Source organism: Cydia amplana, chromosome 7 (assembly GCF_948474715.1).
Source record: "Cydia amplana chromosome 7, ilCydAmpl1.1, whole genome shotgun sequence".
In the NCBI taxonomy this organism is placed as follows: Eukaryota; Metazoa; Arthropoda; class Insecta; order Lepidoptera; family Tortricidae; genus Cydia; species Cydia amplana.
Window position 1 is genome coordinate 12,952,113 of NC_086075.1, and position 21,670 is coordinate 12,973,782.

The 21,670-nt window shown below is 40.2% G+C and overlaps 1 protein-coding gene across 1 annotated transcript; it reads right to left on the minus strand.

The window, feature by feature from the left end:
• Positions 1 to 3,296: 3,296 nt before the first annotated feature.
• On the minus strand, positions 3,297 to 21,460 carry LOC134649770 (ATP-dependent RNA helicase DDX54). Its single transcript, XM_063504598.1, has 14 exons — positions 21,253 to 21,460; positions 20,216 to 20,395; positions 19,396 to 19,579; positions 18,718 to 18,867; positions 17,998 to 18,194; positions 17,128 to 17,338; positions 15,652 to 15,770; positions 14,000 to 14,113; positions 12,574 to 12,765; positions 10,457 to 10,597; positions 9,540 to 9,637; positions 8,157 to 8,292; positions 5,903 to 6,047; positions 3,297 to 3,496 (listed from the first exon to the last, which is right to left on the minus strand). The coding sequence occupies exons 1-14, from the start codon at positions 21,451 to 21,453 to the stop codon at positions 3,297 to 3,299; spliced, it is 2,268 nt and encodes a 755-aa protein (XP_063360668.1). The 5' UTR covers positions 21,454 to 21,460.
• Positions 21,461 to 21,670: the final 210 nt, after the last annotated feature.

Here is a 21,670-nt window from a genome sequence, read left to right on the forward strand (position 1 = left end):
TGCGTTTATGTATATAGTTGCTATACAATATTTTTTTTGGTGAAATGTAAGGAATCGAATGGTACCCTTACTTTTATCGTTTTTGGAAGTTAAAAAAAAATTAAATTTTGAAACTTTCAGGTCCTGCATTTTTGTAATTTTTCAATATTTTATTTTAATATCCACATTATTGTGATAAATTGCTCGTTTGCTATCTATTTTACTAGATTTTGTTATAAAATTCAACATGTGTCAACATCCCTATTAACTAAAATCAGGCACATACTGCGCATGGCAGCGGTATCAAGGATTTATTTTACTTGATTAATTAGATCGTTTTTTTTAGAAAGAGGTACCTGATGTTAATCTTTTGGACGCCAATGACCGACATATCCGCACCGTAGGTTCAACGCCAAAGACCGATTAATCGGTCACATACCACAGAGCAACATCGACCTACGTGCATATACATAAAGTTCCACTTCAATGATGTGGCGTCTGAGTGACAGCTTTTGTGTCTGACACGGCGCGGAAAAGGTTAAAAATGTTTCACTTTTCTAAATATTAGTGTTCTAGTTATGAGGTCTCGTTAGTCATTAAAAATGATAAATAGTCTCCGTTCGCCTTCTAGGTCTGCGCCGGCCCACCTGCAGGTGTCAGTCGTTCTCTGAATCTGTTTGTTATAGCTGGTCAACCAAATCTTGTCAGTAAAAAAAGGTGCGAAATTCAAATTTTCTATGGGACGATATCCCTTCGCGCCTACATTTTTCAAATTTGCCGCCTTTTTCTACTGTCAAGATCTGGTTGACCAAGGTTAGTTTGCTCAGCGGCCCAGGCGCCCGTCCGTAGCCGTAGTGTAGCGTCCGACCGACCGGGGCCGCACTAAAGTAACCCTCACTTTCGGACACCCTGTATATAGTTACAAAATTATGATAATTTTCGCAATGAGAAGACTGATGTTCGAGCATGAAGCGGTTTAGATTTAGGTTCCTTATCCTTGTATAAGTTTTAACGATGTATATTGAAATTAATTGTGTACGATGAATTTATGGATAAACGCAGGTTATGAATAGAAAAGCCAAAGCATTCGCGGATGGACGCATGGTGTGTATTGGAATATTGTTGATAAATTAGATAGCATCACTGAAATTGGACGAGTAGATATAAAATTGTGGCAGCATGCAGATTTATGTAATGTTACGATTCCTGTTGTAAGGACGGTTGTTGTTCGATGTTGTAGCGAGCCGCGGTGCGCTAGATAGGCTTCTGTATCATAACTAATATGCATTACTTTGTTACACAGACATGTTTGGAAATTGATGTTAATACTTAATTTAGTTTTCCCACTCGTACGCGATTGAATTATATTGGGATTGTTTCGTAAATAAGCTTAGAGTAGTGTGGAAGGAGAATGTTGCCAAATTATTACCGAGCAGGAAAGAGAAGCTGATATTTTTCGATATATTCAAGATTTCCATGATATTCACTCTTAACTTTCCTATTGTAATAGAATTAACGTATAACATGTTACATAGCAATTAAAAAGGCCACTGTATAATTCAAATATCGCCAGACTTTAGGAATAAAACTTCACTTTCAAATATCAAAATGTACCTTACGCAGTTGTTATAAGGTACCTTTTGATATAGAAAGCCAAATGTTAATTGAATGACTTCAGTTATACCTCCCAAATAATTGTTTGGACTGAGCCTTAGTCGTTTTAGACAATACATTTGCAGAATGCGGAGGAAAAACGGATATTTTACATTTATAAAATAACACTTAATGCTCCTTTATATAAGGTACAGTTTATGTTGGTGTAAAATGATTGTTTTTGCTCCGGATTTGTCGTTTGATAGTTATAATTGTGTGAAACAATCTAGACTGTGAGTACGGGTATGTGCCGAATTGTATTTTTGCTCGAGTTTTGTCGCTGTCGAGATATATTGAACATGTAGATAGCTTATATCGGATGTACCTATAATATTTTACTCTTAATATAGTCCCATTATATTCGTTTTCTAGATAAATTGAACTTGTAAATAGAATAGTATTTGCTTGATAATTCTATAATGATAATAATTACCAATTCCAGTTAAGAAACATAACATCCAAAGTCCAATATTAGTAGTTTTCGTCAAAATTAATTCCAATTTATTTATTAAAGTGTACAGATAATTTTAAGTACTATAATGTTTATCTTAATTTTTTAAAATATATATATCACGATTTTTTATTTCGTTTTTTATTGTAATTTAGTATTTCCCGGTAAACTATTTCATGTTTTATAGACAAGTTTTCACTGCGTCTTTAGTAACAGTAATTTCTTAGTGAAAAGGCTACGAAATATAATAGGTATTACAATTATTCCGCATTAAAGTTTTGTCTGCTGAATTGGATGGAAATTCGCTCGCAGAAGAAAACCAAATTGATCGCACATTTTCACCAACGAGGATAAGCGAATCGGAGAGACTAGTCTAGTCTCAATTCGGATTTTGAAATAGATATCTATAAGATATCTTTTAGACATCACTAAGATACGATAACGATATTTTTAAGATCTAACCTGTCAAATTTGACATTTCCGCGATTCTGGAGATACTCTTGAACGATTTCCACAAGATATGACTTAGAGATCCAATTCACATCTAATAGATATCTAACGTAAAAGTGACATTGGTTGCCCGAATTGAGCTGCAAAAGAGAACTAGTTGAAATCTAAACTATAACGTATCTAGTACGTGTCGTCTCTTGTCAATATCTTGAAGTTCGAATACGGCAATAGGTACAGAAATCAAAAACGTATCTACTCTTATGTATATTTGAATAAATATCATATACTAAGAAAAAGTGACCAAGGCCTCCAGTGCCCCAGGCTGGAATCGAACCAGCGTCCTCTGCTATCGCGGCAGGTGCCTGAGCCATTCGGCCACCGGGCCACAGCGGCATAGGCATTAGTATTAGTATATGACATTTATTCAAAGTTTATAATTTATAGTAGTGTGTCTACTTGAAATAAAAACAAATTAAAATATTTTCTGAAAATAATTTAATTTGTTCTAATCACTGACAATCCAACCTCTAGACTGAGCTTAGGCCAATTCTTTCATGAAACCGATGCTGCCAAAACTACGGGGGGGCGAGGTGAGCGAATCCCGTGCCGTGATTGGTCCGTTCAAAGACACGGACCAATCACGGCACGGGATTGACTCGAAGATGGAGTAACGCTACCGTATGTGTGGCAGAGGGGGTAGCGCGACTATGCTATGTCTAGAGGTTGGATTGTCTGTGGTTCTAATACATAATGTATATTGATCTCATTTCTTCTTCCTCCCCTTGCCGGGTTTGCCTTTCTTGCCGCCTTTCTGCTTGTGCTTGAGTTTCTGCTTGATCTTCTCCTTACGGATGCGGTCCTTGACGATCTGACCCTTGTCGCGGAACTCTTTGGATGATACCGTGGCTTTCTTCTTGGCTAGCGCCTCATTGTGTTTCACCCAGTGGGGACGGAACTCGGACACTGGTAACAAATTGAGAGATTGGGTTTAGGATTTTAAAATCGACTTCAGGACACTTCAAATGGCAAAGATCAGTTGGACTGAAAAGAAAACCAACGAAGAGGTTTTACGTATAGTAGGAGAAAGGAGTTTGTTACGAACTATAGATAATAGAAGAGGAAAAATGCTATCTGAGCTAAGCTCTATAGAAACCGTCCGTAAAAATGAACGGCACTCCATTGCTAGTTGGTGCTAATATTGCAAAATGCGGCAATTGTTTTTATTTTTAATAGAAACCAGCGAGAGTAGCATTTAAAGTCTGTGCGGAAAGAGAAGAGTCGTGGAATGTAAGGGAGCCCATACATTCTACGACTCTTCTCTTTCCGCACTAGGTTTTAAGGCTTCGTCACACAGACGCGTTTTCCGGGCGGGGCGTGAGCGGGGCGCGCCGCTTTTACATATAAAACGCTCACGCCCCGCTCAACCCGCGCCTGGAAAACGCGCCTGTGTGACGAAGCCTTTAATCTGTTGGTGGACCGTGGACCTTTTTTACTCAATGAATGCCATTAAACTAACTTCTATCGGATCTAAGACACATTCGTCAGATTCCTTTTTCGTCAGGATAAATTATAGCCTGTTTTTTTTTCGGACGACAACGGACTTTTGGTCAGATTCCGCATTTGTCAGAATTTTCTGTTCCAAAAACATTTCTTGCACAACTTAACCAGACAGAGCCCCGCTTCGCGGGGCTCCTATTTCTGGGCGGTTTGCCCTTCGGGCATCTGAAGCTACCTAACGAACCTAACTTACCTACCTATTGATTTAGTTCGTGAAAACATTACACTGGGGAGACAAGCGTAGGTAGGTAGGTTAGGTTCGTTAGGTAGCTTCAGATGCCCGAAGGGCAAAGCGCCCAGAAAGTTGGTTAAGTTGTGAAGGAAAGGTTTAAATTTTTCGATCCACTGGTGGAGCATATTAAGAGATGCAAGTATCACAGGATAATTCCAAATATTCCACATTAAAGTTAAGTTTTTTTCTGTCCAAAGAGTATTTCCGTTTTCGTCCGAAAAAAAAACAGGCTATAATTTATCCTGACGAAAAAGGAATCTGACGAATGTGTCTTAGATCTTCTATCGTTTTGTTAATTAACATGCGCTGACAATCTTAGTGCTAGTCTTATCTAGTATAGTTGACCATGATTGATTAAAAAAAAAACAATTGAAAGCGAAGGTATTAACTGAAGGCGTAAGGGCGCGGACTGAAAGCAAGCGGCGAGCGGCAAGTCAAGGCCATTCATACATTAGGTCGAGCGCAATGTAGCGATGTGACGAGTCCACTTTTTTCAATTCGAATCATTCGAATTGATACGGCCGCTGATTCGAATTCAAAATCGAGTTGACTCGACTCGACGATTCGCGTGGTTCGCGACAAGGTCACAGGCACAGGCGCGGAGCGAGTTGAGACGGCGAGTTACGCGGCAGTTGTAAAAAGAACCTTAAGGCACGGAATTAAGGTTTATTTTTGAATGGCCATACTAGCAGTGAACTCGAGTTGGGATACTTGGGATGGCGAATCAAGCGGCAGTTGTTGTAAAAAAGAACCTTGGGTCACGATATTAAGGTTTATTTTTGAATGGTCATAGTACCAACTCGAGTTGAGACGGCGAATCGAGCGGCAGTTGTTGTTAAAAGAGCCTTCGGGCTACGGTATTAAGGTTTATTTTTGAATGGCCTTAGTAGCAGTGTGATAGCGTTGACTCGGCTCGGCGAGTTGGCGAATTGGCGATTCATTCGCCGAGTTAGCTAGTGGTCGAGTTGATTCGAATTGACTCATCTGTAGGCTGATTCGAATTATTCGAATCAGATAACTCGACTCGCCCATCGCTAGCGCAATGTATGAATGGCCTCCAGTCCTCGGCCTTAGAGGCAATCTGTATTACTGGGTTATTCCCACTAGTTACCACCAAGTTATTTACCAGTGGTAATTACTGGGAATTTTCTTCCCACCTTTTACCACTGGTAACTACTGGGAAAAAATAATTCCCAGTAGTTACCACTAACTCGGTTTGGTGGTAAATACTGGGAATTTTTATTCCCAGTAGTAGCCACTGGTAAAAGGTGGGATTTTTTTCCCCAATAGTTACCACTAAAATGTTGTTAAGAGTTAAATATATACGTAAGGATAGTTAGGAAGGGCAGTTTGGCGAGGATATAAATGTTTAGTAAGTTGTAAATATGAATATATAAATAAATTAAAAAATAAATGTAATAATCCATTATGATTATTTTTGAAGTGTTTTATTACTTTATTAGGTAATTAAACAGTTTGTTTTGATATTGAACTTGGTAACTACTAGGAATAAAAATTCCCAATAGTTATCACTGGTAGCAACTTGGTGGTAACTAGTGGGAATAACCCGTATTACTTACCAGGCCTCTTCCTGTTGGCGTTAGTGTCTTCGTCCTCATCCTGATCCTGCGCGTTCCGCTTCCGCCATTCTTCATAGCGGCCGCTGCGGAAGGACGCTGGCACTCGACCACCGCTTTCAGTTCGGATCATTTTGCGGCCTCCGTCCTATGAAAAAGATCAAAATAAAACGTGATCTTTAGAAATGTAAGCCGAATGTGTTTTTTTAGCTCTGAATAACCTGAACCTGACTAATAAATATAAATAAATAATAAATATTAATGGACATTTTTTACACAAATTGACTAAGCCCCACGGTAAGCTCAAGCAGGCTTGTGTTGTGGGTACTCTGACAACGACAGATATAATATACAAATACTTAAATACATAGAAAACAACCATGACTCAGGAACAAATATCTGTGCTCATCATACAAATAAATGCCCTTGCTGGGATTCGAACCCAGGACCGCGGCTTCACAGGCAGGGTCACTACCCACTAGGCCAGACCGGTCGTCAAATGTAAGCCGAATGTGTTTTTTTAGCTCTGAATAATAACTTGAACCTGACTAATAGCTAAACATTTTGGCAACGAGTATCTCTTGTTGAGATTTATACAAAGTTGTTGGAGGAGCAGCTGGTATGGAAATAGGTATTATTTTTGGGACTGCTCATTGAGCTGAGTCACATTCACTCAATACTAGAAATGCCCCGAATAGTAGTTTTGGCCGAATACCGAATATTCGGCCCCTCTCTCGGCGACCGAATATTCGGCATGACATGCGAACATTTTGAGTCACAAGTATTATGAAAACTGATCGCCAACAAAGCACAACGTTTGCTAAGATATATTTTTTGTTAGTACGTATAATATAGTCAAACAAGTCAGACACATGATAAAAATAAAATGTTTTTTGATCAACAAATGCTTAAAAAAGGGTCTTCGTATTTAACGACTTTCCAAGAACACATTCTAAACATTAAATATACCTAGTTTTTGGTTATTTTATTGTGCAATTTGTCTTTTTAGGCAACATTCGGCCGAATACCGAATATTCAGCAAAGTGGCCGAATACCGAATAGTTGGCGAACATTCGTGGCATCTCTACTTAATACCGTTCTTGCGATGAAGTAAAATAAACCGCTGAAACAACAATGAAGACTAGAGATGCAACGGATAGTTGTTTGGCCAGATACCGGATACCGGATATCCGGCTCGGACACTGGCCGAATATCCGGTATCCGGCCGCCGGATATTCGGCCGGCGGAACTATACCTATATTTTGAGTTTTGCAGGTGCGCGTCGCGCAGGTTTCGACCTGTTTCGTAGTGAACGTTCGCGCGGACCCATTTCTAGGATCGTAACGAGTTTTATCATGTCATTACGTACCTAGTAAGTTTGTTTATAGTTACAAGTGCGCGCGCGTATTTTTGTGTAAACAAATAAGTGTATTGTGTTTGGTTACATTGGTTACGTATTCATTTCTATCTTCTGTGTCGTTAGCATTATGACCGTGACTGTTTTTAGGGTTCCGTAGCCAAATGGCAAAAAACGGAACCCTTATAGATTCGTCATGTCTGTCTGTCTGTCCGTCTGTCCGTCCGTATGTCACAGCCACTTTTCTCCGAAACTATAAGAACTATACTGTTGAAACTTGGTAAGTAGATGTATTCTGTGAACCGCATTAAGATTTTCACACAAAAATAGAAAAAAAACAATAAATTTTTGGGGTTCCCCATACTTCGAACTGAAACTCAAATTTTTTTTTTTCATCAAACCCATACGTGTGGGGTATCTATGGATAGGTCTTCAAAAATAATATTGAGGTTTCTAATATCATTTTTTTCTAAACTGAATAGTTTGCGCGAGAGACACTTCCAAAGTGGTAAAATGTGTGCCCCCCCCCCTGTAACTTCTAAAATAAGAGAATGATAAAACTAAAAAAAACATATGATGTACATTACCATGTAAACTTCCACCGAAAATTGGTTTGAACGAGATCTAGTAAGTAGTTTTTTTTTTATACGTCATAAATCGCCTAAATACGGAACCCTTCATGGGCGAGTCCGACTCGCACTTGGCCGCTTTTTTTAGATTCCATTTTTTACCCCAAAATGTGTTAATTTTACTATCCGGTATCCGGCCGGATAGTAGGTCACTATCCGGTATCCGGCCGGATACTAAAATAATGCCGGATAGGCCAGGTACCGGATAGTAACCGGATATCCGGTGCATCTCTAATGAAGACTACCACTTTATGACTGGTGAATGACTAACCGGGTCTGCGTGCACCATCTTCTTGCGCTTGCGGTCCCAGCGCATGTGGTTGTGGTGCGCGCGCGCCGCCTCGCCGCTGTCCGCGCCCATGTCCAGCTCGACGGACGCAGCGCCCGAGTTGAAGTTCACCGCCATGCTGCAGCGTTATATAGTGAGGGACATTGGTGAATACGTCTGCTTGTCAATTAGTGCGTTGAACTTGCCTCTATTAGGTATGTAATATCTGAGAGACCGAGCTTTGCTCGGAAAACATATAAAAACTCAAAACCGGCCAAGTGCGAGTCGGACTTGCACACGGAGGGTTCCGCACCATCAACAAAAAATAGAGCAAAACAAGCAAAAAAACGGTCACCCATCCAAGTACTGACCCCGCCCGACGTTGCTTAACTTCGGTCAAAAATCACGTTTGTTGTATGGGAGCCCCACTTAAATCTTTATTTTATCCTGTTTTTAGTATTTGTTGTTATAGCGGCAACAGAAATACATCATCTGTGAATATTTCAACTGTCTAGCTATCACGGTTCGTGAGATACAGCCTGGTGACAGACGGACGGACGGACAGCGTAGTCTTAGTAATAGGGTCCCGTTTTTACCCTTTGGGTACGGAACCCTAAAAATGAGCGTTTTTCCAGAGATAAGACCTAGTTACATAGATCGATTTTTTCGCCCCCGAAAACCCCCATATAGCAAATTTCATCGAAATCGTTAGAGCCATTTCCGAGATCCTCCAAATATATAGTAAGAGTGAGTTCATTTAACTTCCAAAGTCTTTCCAAAGACTATTGAAATGGGGATTTAATTTTACAGAGACTGGACTATCTTTAATTAAATTAGTAATTTCTTCTGGAACACTTTTAGGTACAGAAATTTACAAATAGGTAAATATAAAAATTAAGGGTATTATATGCTATTAGGGTCGATAGGTTACCCGGCTAAATGTGCCTAGCACGCTGCTTTTAATATAACATAATGAAAACCATTGTAAAGTCCTGAACTCTTTATATACTATAAATGAATTTAAACGTAGATATATATGTATAATTTTAATTTTTAACAAGCAGAAACGTCTGCGAACGATGCTATTAAACTTAGAATAAATTTAAAAGTGGAAAAATTACTGTCTTGGGTGAGACTTGAACTCACGGCCTCTGGATCGATACTCCAGCGCTCTGCCATCTGAGCCAAGACCTCATCCATAGCCAGCAAATCTTTCCACCATATTATGGGTCAAGGGGACCGTAGCGACATCTACCGTAAGAGTGTTACACTTCTTAAACGGCTACCGGAGTTCCAAGTCATATGTATAGGCTTCTTATTGAATGAAACTATATATGTATAGTTTCATTCAATAAGAAGCCATTTGCAATTGTGTACATAACATACCCAACTTCAGTAATTTGGTCGCTGGCTTGGTGCGGTATGTAATTCTCGTCTCGCACAACTTCCTTTGATTTTCCCTCTGTGCTCAATATCACTCCAGCCTGAAAGTTATTTTAAGTTTATTTGGGCAATAGGTTGTCTGGAACAGATCGCTTTTTAGCGATAAGACCGCCTGTTGTTTACCTCTGCTTGTATTTCTGTTTTATTTGTATTGTCTTCTTCTATTGAGGTGTGCAATAAAGAGTATTTGTATTGTATTGTACACCGATAGATTTTCATGTTTAATTAGAAAACAAGCTATTGTAGAGGTCCCCAAACGGTTTCAAACGTTATCCTCTTACGAGTATGTAGTGAGTTGTCGTGACTTCTGGATGAGATTGGCTTAGAACCGGGATAAGGGGCGTACTCGTAGAGAGGCCTATGTTCAGCAGTGGGCGATAAAAGGCTGATATGATGATGATGGTGAGTTCATAACCTCTCCCCTATTGGATCTTCTTTCGTTTCGCGGACCCATAAGATTTCTGACTCCCACTAGTTTGAAAACCCTTTGTTTGACATAATGATTGAAGTTCATAATGATTGTCAGATTATCACTAGTCAAAATTCTGAAACCGTTAACTTTTCAGGAATTTCCTAAAGTTAAAAGAAGAGAAGAGGTTTGTTTTATGGCAATTCTGAAAAGTTACGGGTTTCTGCTTTTTCTGGGTTTCTCCACAGTTTGGCGAGTTCTAGGTATGTAATTTATAAAATGTATGTTAGTTTATCATGAATAAAAGATTCAAAAAAAATGACTAACGAAAATGCGGACAAACAATACATTATGACTTAAAACTTTATGGGAACCAATAGAGACCCCTATGATACTAATCAGATCTATTAGTATCATAAGAAGGGTATCTATATATATAGGGAAAGCGTACATTAGTATCGGAAGAAGGTATATTCACCTGCAGTTTTTTGTTTTCGCGCACGCGCTGCACAAGTTTGCCGTGTTCCTTTTTCATGGTCTTCATGGCCACGTTCATCGGAGAGTCATGTTTCACGCCCAATTCGAGGATGGTCTGGAATAAATTAGAAACTTCAAATACTGTCTGCGTACAGTCGCCATTAGATATTGCGGAGCGGCCAAGGTGCTCAATTATATCTGAACACGCATTCTAGCGCCTTGACAATAGCATAGAGAAAAAAATACATAGAGTGCTCACTCCATACATCAGTTTTAGTACCAAAAAGACTATTAGCATCTAGCATCGAGTAGCGGAACTATCAGTACTGCTACTTGACAATAGATGTCGCCACCGACCGGAAAGTCTTATGCTGTTGAGATAAGACTTTCCGGTCGGTGCTACATCTATTGTCAAGTAGCAATACTGATAGTTCCGCTACTCGATGCTAGATGTTGACACTGAAATTAATAGTCTGAAGTGATGTATGGAGTGAGCACTCTATGTATTTTTTTCTCTATGACAATAGAGGCGTGTTCAGATATTTGTGAGCACCCTGGCCGCTCCGATATATCTGATGGCGACTGTACGTCAGTTTTAACAACATGACAACTTATGTTCTAAAATCGATTTTAATGTCTGGATTACTGAGCTATAAATGTTTATTTTATGCTATGATGGTGGCAAATAACCGTATAACTTGTCAAACTTATCCGTTTATATCTGCTCCGTCGTTCCTCTGTCCTTCGTCTAACAGTGTCGTGTTTTTGAGCGTGAATGGTGTAGTTGCTAAATACAATGTACCTATGGTATAAGAAATTAGCGTATCCATCTGTCAACTTTACTTCAAGTTCCGCCTCCAGGTGAGAGGGAGAGAAATTAGGGATGAATTAGCCGCTTACTGACACGACACGGACCGAATTTCACGCGGGCGGAGCCGCGGGCACAGCTAGTAACAAATAAATGCATTCTGATTCCGATTCCTTTATGGTCTGTCAGTGCATAGAGAAAAAAATACATAGAGTGCTCACTCCATACATCAGTTCAGACTATTAATTTCAGTGTCTACATCTAGCATCGAGTAGCGGAACTATCAGTACTGCTACTTGACAATAGATGTAGCACCGACCGGAAAGTCTTATCTCACTGGTAGAGAATGCCATTTGGCATTAAGTCCGCCATTTGTACATTGTTGTATATATTTTGTGCAATAAAGTTTAAATAAATAAATAAATCTCAACAGCATAAGACTTTCCGGTCGGTGGCGACATCTATTGTCAAGTAGCAGTACTGATAGTTCCGCTACTCGATGCTAGATGCTAATAGTCTTTTTGGTACTAAAACTGATGTATGGAGTGAGCACTCTATGTATTTTTTTCTCTATGGTCAGTGACAATCTAACTTAGCAGTTTAGATGTAAGTTAGGTCAGTCCCTACAATGTAACATACCCCTTTAGGAGTGTAGTTCTTGATCTGCGCGGCCAGGTCGAGCACGGCCCGTTGCCCCTCCCTTTATGGTCTGTCAGTGACAATATACCTTAGCCTTTTAGGTGTAAGTTAGGTCAGTCCCTACGATCTAACATACCCCTTTAGGAGTGTAGTTCTTGATCTGCGCGGCCAGGTCGAGCACGGCCCGTTGCCCCTCCCTTTATGGTCTGTCAGTGACAATATACCTTAGCCTTTTAGTTGTAAGTTAGGTCAATCCATACGATCTAACATACCCCTTTAGGAGTGTAGTTTTTGATCTGCGCGGCCAGGTCGAGCACGGCCCGTTGCCCCTCGTCTAACAGCGCCGGGTGTGTTAAAGTAGGTGGCGTGGTTGCTTTAGCACGCTTGTTGGTCAGTGACTATCTAACTTAGCAGTTTAGTTGTAAGTTAGGTTAGGTTAGTAGTACAATGTAACATACCCCTTTAGGAGTGTAGTTCTTGATCTGCGCGGCCAGGTCGAGCACGGCCCGTTGCCCCTCGTCTAACAGCGCCGGGTGTGTTAAAGTAGGTGGCGTGGTTGCTTTAGCACGCTTGTTGGTCAGTGACTATCTAACTTAGCAGTTTAGTTGTAAGTTAGGTTAGGTTAGTAGTACAATGTAACATACCCCTTTAGGAGTGTAGTTCTTGATCTGCGCGGCCAGGTCGAGCACGGCCCGTTGCCCCTCGTCTAACAAGGCCGGGTGTGTTAAAGTAGGTGGCGTGGTTGCTTTAGCACGCTTGTTGGCGTCAGCGGAGGCGGGTTCTCGCCACTTGATGTACTGCTGCCAGCCGCGACCCATCACGCGGGATGCGTCTTCCTGGATAAATATTTATAGATAAGTTAGAAACGGTTTTCAAAGTTAGATATTTATCTACAGAGGAACCTCCACATAGCTACAGAGTAATATTATTTTTATTTCATACAGAATGGCCACGCATTACCCCGCCCCGAATGGAACTACCTAACCCGGGGCGGCAAAGTGCAGTTCGATTAGCAACGCAACGAGGAACAGTTCAAAATGATGTTGTATTTTGCAATGTACGTACAATTTTAGTATGTAAATAACAACTTATTCTTGAACCACGTTGAAATGATTATGCCAAATATTTTCTATTGACTGCCCTGAGTTACCTAAACAAACATTTATGATACACTCTTAAACAAAAGTTTTCGTACTATGGCGTGACTAAAGATCGGTTTTCCTAGGATAGCGGTGCCGTCATATAGCGGCCGTCTCCATACTAAATAATACGGCTAAAATAAATATGGATGTCGTAGTATTCGTATGGAGACGGCCGCTATATGACAGCACCGCTTTCGGAGGAAACCAAAGCTTAAGGGCTCATTTAGACGTTGCGAGAACTCGCAAGCGAGTTCATTATATTGCCTCATTTGATCGGTCAGCTGAATTAGTGTAACCTGAATGGTCCGCAATGTAACTAAAATCGTATACGAGTTCGCGCGCCGTCTAAATGAGCCTTAATTTGTGACAGGCATCTCTTGAAATTCTGTCAATTATATCACAAAATAGATACAGTACAGAAGTCAATCACATGTATGTACTTCACTTTTCATACCTACGCTCGGCGGTCGCTCTAGGGTTGTCAACTATGATTTATGCACAAAAAACTATCGTAGTAACGTGATAGTGGCACTCGTATCTAGTAGTGGCCGGGGCGGGGTGCATAGGTACCTACCTACCTAACTGTTCTGTTTAACGTTAAAACGAACCATCGAAATACAAGCAGATATTTACTTACCTCTCTGAAACCACTGGTAGCTTAAAAAAGACAATTCATCGTTTTATGTTGAATTCAAACAACCGTCCACTGAACAGTTATAATAACTTTTTTGTTTCTCCATTATTGCACAAAAAAGTTCACAGACGCGTGTCTCAAGCGGATGGCACTTGCGCTCGCACTGGTCCCAACCGGTCCGAGATATCGTGTCCGTGAGCAGTGTCTATGTGTGCGTTGCTCGAGCGCACTTTGTATGTAGATTGATTTCTGTACTGTATCTATTTTGTGATTATATGTGGTATTTGTACGTACGATCTCATTGTAGTTCTTCTCCCAGGCCATGACGTCCTGGTGCCGCATCTCGAGCGCGCTGGCGGGCATGCCGCCCCACACGCCGCTCGGGCACGCCAGACCAGACTCGGATACCTGGGAACATTCACTGCATTTTAACGTGTACAGTTGTAAAAGCTGGTATAAAAAAAATGTGCCGTGCCGATTTACTTAATAGACAAAGGTTGTACGGGGCCAGCTTTAAGTCTACGGACTATAACACCGAACCATCTTACACTTACAGTTCTCACCTTAGTGCTCGCGCTTTGAGCATTTAGCCGCCCGTGGCCAAAAAACTGTGATAACGTACTTGAACACGGTACATTAGTGAATGGCCAGGACCAGGGATCGGAACCGGTTTTTTGCAAAAACTTAGAAAGAACCATATTTTTTGAATTATTTTATACTCGAAATGTAGGACTCAATTGTGTTTTTAGGTAACGACTTCGTATTATTAGATTGCTCAGTTAGAAATGAAGTAATTAGCAAAGAACGAAAAAATACCGTTTTCGTTCCCAAACAAAAATTAGCGGTATCCGATCCCTGGCCAGGACGATATTAATTGTTAGTTTATATTCCGTGCAGATTTTAGGTTTTATAAAACGCGTGAATTTCACATTTGTTAACACTTCAAACCATGGTAGTTATCACTACATAGTATAAAACAAAGTCGCTTCCTGCTGTCTATCCCTATGTATGCTTAGATCTTTAAAACTAAACAACGGATTTTGATTCGGTTTTTAGGGTTCCGTAGCCAAATGGCAAAAAACGGAACCCTTATAGATTCGTCATGTCTGTCTGTCCGTCTGTCCGTCCGTATGTCACAGCCACTTTTTTCCGAAACTATAAGAACTATACTGTTGAAACTTGGTAAGTACTTAGATGTATTCTGTGAACCGCATTAAGATTTTCACACAAAAATAGAAAAAAAATATTTTTTTTTTGGGGGTTCCCCATACTTAGAACTGAAACTCAAAAAAATTTTTTTCATCAAACCCATACGTGTGGGGTATCTATGGATAGGTCTTCAAAAATGATATTGAGGTTTCTAATATCATTTTTTTCTAAACCGAATAGTTTGCGCGAGAGACACTTCCAAAGTGGTAAAATGTGTCCCCCCCCCTGTAACTTCTAAAATAAGAGAATGATAAAACTAAAAAAAATATATGATGTACATTACCATGCAAACTTCCACCGAAAATTGGTTTGAACAAGATCTAGTAAGTAGTTTTTTTTTAATACGTCATAAATCCCCTAAATACGGAACCCTTCATGGGCGAGTCCGACTCGCACTTGGCCGCTTTTTTAATAGATAGAGTGATCCAAGAGGAAGGTTTATGTATAATTTGTTAACCCGCTCGAAGCCAGGGCGGGTCGCTAGTTTAAGTATAAAAGTATACCTTAGTTAAGATTAGTTGAATAGTTTATAGCCTGTAAGGTTATTATTGTCTTAAGATATTTATACTTGTAAATAATAATGTAGTAGATAGTACTTACCTCAAGTTACCTATGTAAGGAAGAGCGGTGTCTCCCAACACAAGCATTTATTTTGCTTACAGGGAGGCTCCATCCCTTTGATCATCTGTACGTGTTTTTGTTGAATAAAGAATTTTGAATTTGAATTTTTTGAATACCTGGTCGGGGCACTTGAGATCGGCGCCAAGGAAGAGCTGTAGGTCGAGTAGGTGCGCCACGTCGCCAGCCGCGACCAGCGACCAAGCGCGACCTGCGCGACCAGCGCGGGCGCTGCGACCTAGCGACAATGTTACGTGTTTAAGCTGACGGCAAACACAGTAAGTACGACCAAGATACTCAAAAATTTCGTAAATGTATTTTTTCTACTCCCGTACTTTTATTTGTCATTTAAAGGGTCGTGCACACACCTTTAAAACCCTACCTTATAGTTGTCAAGACAAGTCTTTAGTCTATTCCCCAAAAAATAATTTGTGCATACACGCGGTATCTTTTCGGCGATTTTACGCTACTTCGTGTAATGACCACTTAAAAAATATTGAATGAAATACAGTGTTGCCAACCTTATTTTAAATGTCATCTATGACAAATAAGTGAACCATAGACATGTTTTATTTTTAAATTTCATTCATTCATTCATTCGTTTTCCGCCCGTACCCTCAATTTTTGCTACTTCTTGAATTAAAAATATTTGTTAAATTTACAATTTTATTTCAAGGTAAGTGCTTGGTCGTAGAATAGTTATTTGTACAACAAGAGATCAAAGTTTGATATTTCTTCGAGTGCTTATTTTGAGTCCCGTGCAAGCGAAAGATTCTATAATAGATTCACGAGCGTAGCGAGTGAATCTAATTTAGAATCTTGAGCGTAGTAAGGGACTCAAAAGCGCACGAGATGTAAATAACTTTGATCTCGTGTAGTACACAACATTTTTCACCTCAGCATTGAGAACATATTAGAGAACCCGAAAAATGTATTCCTTCTTCATCAATTACCTCTATTCACTCATGTTTTCTTAAGATATACCAACAATTAAATTTTCACCTCAGCAGCTCGAACAAGGGTACTTTGCTACTTAAAAACAGTGAAGTAAATCGCATTTTGCTCACTGAGTGAGCAAAATCGCATTTTGCTCATTTTGTCACACTCAGTGAGCAAAATGCGATTTTGCTCACTGTTTTTAAGTAGCAAAGTAACCTTGTTCGAGCTGCTGAGGTGAAAAAAGCATTGTATGCAACCGTTGTTTAAGAAAGGTCAAAAAATACTCGTGGCGTCTTTATTAACAATTTTCGGCTTCGCCTCAAATTGTTACTCGCGCCACTCGCCTTTTTTGACCTCTCTTAAACAACGGTTGCATAAAATACTATTAACGTCTTGATAATAGACGCTCTCTTCAGATATTTGTGAATGCCTTGGCTGCTCCGATATATCTGATGGCGGCCAAGTGATGTCAGAATGAAAATCAGTATAAAACAAAATCGCTTCCCGCTGTCTGTCTTTCCCTATGTATGCTTAGATTTAAAACTACGCTACGATGCGGTTTTTTTTAAATAGAGTGATTCAAGAGGAAGGTTTATGTATAATTTGTTAACCCGTGCGAAGCCGGGGCGTGTCGCTAGTATAAATAATCAACTCACCGACTCTGTGCACGAATAGCTTAGGTTTAGCCGGGAAGTTATAATTGATGACTGTGTCCAACGCCGGCAGATCCAACCCTCTCGCCGCGACATCCGTTACTATGAGCACGGAACATTTGTTATTGGAGAAACGACCGAGCGCGATCTTGCGCGCCGACGCGTCTAGACCGGAGTAGGCGTAGGTTGAGGAGATCCCGGCTTTCTGGAGGATCTGGGATCAAAAATTAATTGTATAAGATACCTGCGCCAAAGAAGGTGCTTCCATACTAATATTATAAATGCGAAAGTGTGTCTGTCTATCCGTTACCTCTTCACGCTTAAACCGCTGAACCAATTTAGTTGAAATTTGGTATGGAGATAGTTTTGAGTCCCGGAGAAGGACATAGGGTAGGTTTTATCCCAGAAATCACCTTTTAAGGGGGTGAAAGGGGGGGGGGGGGTGGAAGTTTGTATGGGGAATCAATAAAAAGCAGATTGGGTAAAAATAAGCTACCCAAATTAATAACTCCATGCAGACAAAGTCGCGGGCAAAAGCTAGTAATATTATAAATCCCTAACCCAAGAATACAAATAAATAAAGGAAACATAATATGTAGTGTCTTTCCGTCAGAAACTCTCCAGTAAAACCTGGCGTACTGACCTAGTGCAAAGGAGGTGGTGCTTGCTCGCGGCGTAACATTTTACAATTAAATTACACTCATGCGTAACCTGACGCTCTTCGTAATGTCTGTATAGCGGGTGGTCTAGTTAAGATTCCGTCACACAGGCGCGTTTTCCGGGCGGGGCGTGAGCGTTTTATATGCAAAAACGGCGCGCCACTCACGCCACGCCCGAAAAACGCGCCTGTGTGACGAAGCCTTTAGATCTCACCATGTGCAGGTACTCGACGTGGTGCTTGGTGGCGGCGAACACGACGGCCTGCGGCGTGGTGTCCGTCAGCACGCGGTCTAGCAACAGCAGCAACGCGGCCGTCTTCAGTTCTGCTCGCACGTAGATCCAGCCCAGCCATAGGGTCGAAGGTAGTTTCCAGTCCACGTCCAGACGGATTAGCACCGGGTCGGAGAGGCCTGGTCATATAAATAACTTGGAATAAGTCTTGACTATGGGTGCACCGATAAGTTCTGGGCATCTTGACAAATATGTATGCGAGTTCAGAAAACTCAAGCTAGGCAAGAGAAACTTTGAACATAATCATAACGAGCCAAAGCCTCTATAGACCCGTAGGCCAGCCTATCTGTCACACCCGTAGGCCAGATGGCGCTGGCAGCCACCGCAAGTGGATGCGTTCAGTTTTAGGAGGCCGTGCCGTACAGCTGCGATCGTGGCCCACAATAAATGGACTCGCCGGAAGATCAGCGCCGACTCTCGGGTCAGCATTATGCTGAGGCGAGCCCATTTCGTGGTAAACAATATGTAATTATGAATTTCTAACCTTCATCATGTTACTTTTGTATGTTTAACTAGTTTATCACGAAAAATAAATGATTTATGATTTTTAGACACAGGTGTCTAAACATCTTCATTAAGAAGACAGAAAGGTAACTACGGTAAGGAAGACTAGTAAAATTGTATAATCAAGTGATTACTTGCCTGCACGGGCAAACTCGACCAGCATCTTGGGCAGCGTGGCTGAGAAGAGCAGGGTTTGCCGGCCTGAAGGCAGGCGAGCTACTATCTCCCGCAGTTGCTCGCCGAAGCCCAGTTCAAACAGCCTGTCCGCTTCGTCAAACACTATCACTTCTGTAAACATTAAAATACGTAGTGTTAGAAATCATATTCTATTTGACAATACATATACTCGTACATTAACCCCTCATTTCCCAGGACCTCTCAAATCCATACAATTCCGACTCCTATTGGAGCCACTGGGATCTGAGAGGTTAACCATACACAAATCAAGAACTAAGTAAGTATTATGAAGCTCCATATTTATAGAGTCACCACACTAAAATACTCTGTTAACATTAAAACACTATGTTGCAACCATAAAATAATCCTACACTATTATTTACAAAACTCCCAGTACAGTTTGCCCCTTATACTACATTTTGTTAACGTTTGTAATTGAGGATGCAACTGTATTGAACCTTACAACTAAATTAGTATGCAAGCATCAATGTGTGATCGCTTTTTGTAATTGAGGATGCAACTGTATTGAACCTTACAACTATGGATTATCTTATCTTATCTCTATTTGGTGGGTTAAAGATCTGTGCTTACCAGAACAGCCTGATAATTAAATAATTTACAAGTTAAAGTCATACTCACTTATGTTGTCTAACTTTAAGTTCATTTCTATACAAATGTGCAGGAATCTTCCAGGAGTGGCCACAACAATATCCGGAGCCTTTCCTGACATCACGCTGAATTGCTGCTCAATAGACTCTCCACCGAGAATCGCAGCTGAAGACAGGCCTGTGAACTTGCCCAGTTCCCGGACAAACTTCAGTGTCTGAAATTGCAAATCAATTAGTAAAATTTCAGTCTTGTGTGTATACTTTTGTGTTCTTTATGTTGTATTCAAAAGAATAGTAAAGTTAACTCTATTACTGATAATAGTGACATTTATTGAGCAATTCTCAAAAAGTTTGTACATTTCGATCACATCTTAGATTTCTATAAAAATTGATATGCTGGTAAAGTACATGAAGCTGAACTGTGTAAGGAAATTTGGTAACAAACAGTAACAAATCTGGGACATTTTGGGAAATGTGGTGGAAGTTGTTCAGCTTCATGTACTTTACCAGCATACCAATTTTTATAGAAATCTAAGATGTGATAGAAATGTACAAACTTTTTTAGAATTGCTCTATTGATGGAATTAATTGATTTATTTCTAAATTCAAGAGACACTAATAATGGGCGCTTTAACTACTGAAAATATCCTTTATACAGAAATTATATATATTTTTTACTTTTATTTCTATAGGTAGGTATAATTAAATTAATGCTTTGCTTGTCAAACTCCCACAGCAGAAATGTCTATTTATAAAATTTAATTAATTGACATAAAGCTAATACTCCAACATTTTTAAACTCTCAATGCCAAGGGTAACTATATAATTATTAACATACTGATACACCTTACCTGTAAAGCCAACTCCCTGGTAGGTGACAGAATGAGAGCTCTGAAGTTCTTCCCGGGCATGGGCTTGTTGGAAGGTGCCACAAGCTTGTCCAGTATTGGTAACACGAAGCAAGCAGTCTTGCCGGACCCCGTCCGGGCCATGGCCACCACATCTTTGTTTGCTAACGCTAGGGGGATAGTCTGGAAAAGGATTTGAATGTAAACCATGCTTTAAAAATTGCCAAACTATGACTTGCAACTCTGACCAATGAAAAGAGCCAAATTCATAGTCTGGCCACAGCCTTCAGGTTTAAAAGTTTGAAGAACCCCTAATCTTATCAATAGTAAAGCAGACTTGGGATCAGCCTTGACTACTGGTCATCACAAATTATCCTTAAAGTTGTCTAGTCAAGACAAGTCTGACTGGCTAGTTAGAATCGTAAATACCTATCACTTTGATTTATACCATAATTCTTGTCGAATGAGACTTTATAGAAAGAAACTGTGATTTAAAAAGAAGTAGATAAGTAAATCTTACAGTTTTTTTTATACATGGTAGTGTATACTGTATACAGGCGCAAAAACCAGTTGTGAATAACGCTTATTTTTCGGCTTAAAGACTCGACTATATTTGAGAATTGTATTTATTTATTTTACGCGTATGGATGTAAGAAATCGTATTTGTCGCCTTTGAGGCGTTAAGCCTCGAGTCTTAAGGGTTCGAGTCTTTAAGCCTCGAAATGAGCGTTATTCACAACACTAGCAAAAACAGTTCCGCGATATTTAATTGAAATTCATAATATTAAGAAAAATAAATATATTTATGGTTTGTACAGTGGGCCAAGAAAGTGGTCTACCACCCTATGGTTGAGGTTCGTTTGAACGTCATGAGACAACAAGGTCGATTTATTTTAAACTCCGTTAGAAAAGTCAACCTTAGCGATCGTTAGATCTCGCAGAAACTTTTGTCAAAACTGGTAGACCACTTTCTTGGCCCACTGTACAAAACCATGCAGTTCTTTTGAGGTTATGTTTGGATACTTTTCCTGGCAGCTTACCTTACGCTGTATAGGTGTTGGCTGCTTATAGCCTCGCTTGGTAATGCCTTTGAGGACTGGAAAACTCAGCCCCATCGACTGGAAACCCCCAGAGCCCTTCTTTTTCTTTTTATTGCTTGGCAATTCATTCTCGGGTGCCGTTTCATCTGTTGGTACTTCGAAGCCCGGCAGATCGTCAACTTTTTCTTTAGGCTTCAGCATTTTTGGTGTTTATAAGTCGTTTATATTACATATTTTCCTGAAACTTATTTAACTATAAACACATGTGTGACTGTTTTCGTCGTTTTCGTCTGACAATGACATTGACAACCCCGTTCCGAATGACACTGACAGCACCAAGACCATAGGGACGTTCCGTTTCATACGGCCTGGTAAAAAGAGTAGAAATTGAAAAGTGGCAACACTGTAGTGTCGTCCC